This window comes from Eurypyga helias, unplaced genomic scaffold, assembly GCF_000690775.1.
Source record: "Eurypyga helias isolate BGI_N326 unplaced genomic scaffold, ASM69077v1 scaffold34616, whole genome shotgun sequence".
Classification (NCBI taxonomy): Eukaryota; Metazoa; Chordata; class Aves; order Eurypygiformes; family Eurypygidae; genus Eurypyga; species Eurypyga helias.
Genome location: NW_010257969.1, coordinates 1 through 218, shown reverse-complemented (window position 1 = coordinate 218; position 218 = coordinate 1). Strand labels below are relative to the sequence as shown.

Here is a 218-nt window from a genome sequence, read left to right as displayed (position 1 = left end):
GCTCCCCCACGCCAAAGTCCCCTCTCCTCCCCCCGTTCTCACCTGGGCAGTTGCGCGCGTCGGAGTAGTCTCCGCAGTCGTTCGCCCCATCGCACACCCAGCTCGGAGCATAGCACAGAGAGGTGTGTTCGCACTTCTGGAACGTGGTACCCTTCACCCCCAGCTTGAAATAGCTGCTGCAGTCGGTGGCGGCTGCAAGGAACCACACCAGGAGCCCC

At 63.8% G+C, this 218-nt stretch overlaps 1 protein-coding gene across 1 annotated transcript in view; it reads right to left on the bottom strand.

Moving 5' to 3' along the window:
- LOC104511547 (low-density lipoprotein receptor-related protein 1-like) overlaps nt 1–176 on the bottom strand; it is a gene marked incomplete at both ends in the record, with an annotated part of 12779 nt that extends 12603 nt beyond the window's left edge. The window contains one exon of the mRNA XM_010154208.1: nt 43–176. Within this exon, the coding sequence (XP_010152510.1) occupies nt 43–176 (134 nt within the window). The remainder of the gene's footprint in view (nt 1–42) is intronic.
- Between the last annotated feature and the right edge of the window lie 42 nt (nt 177–218).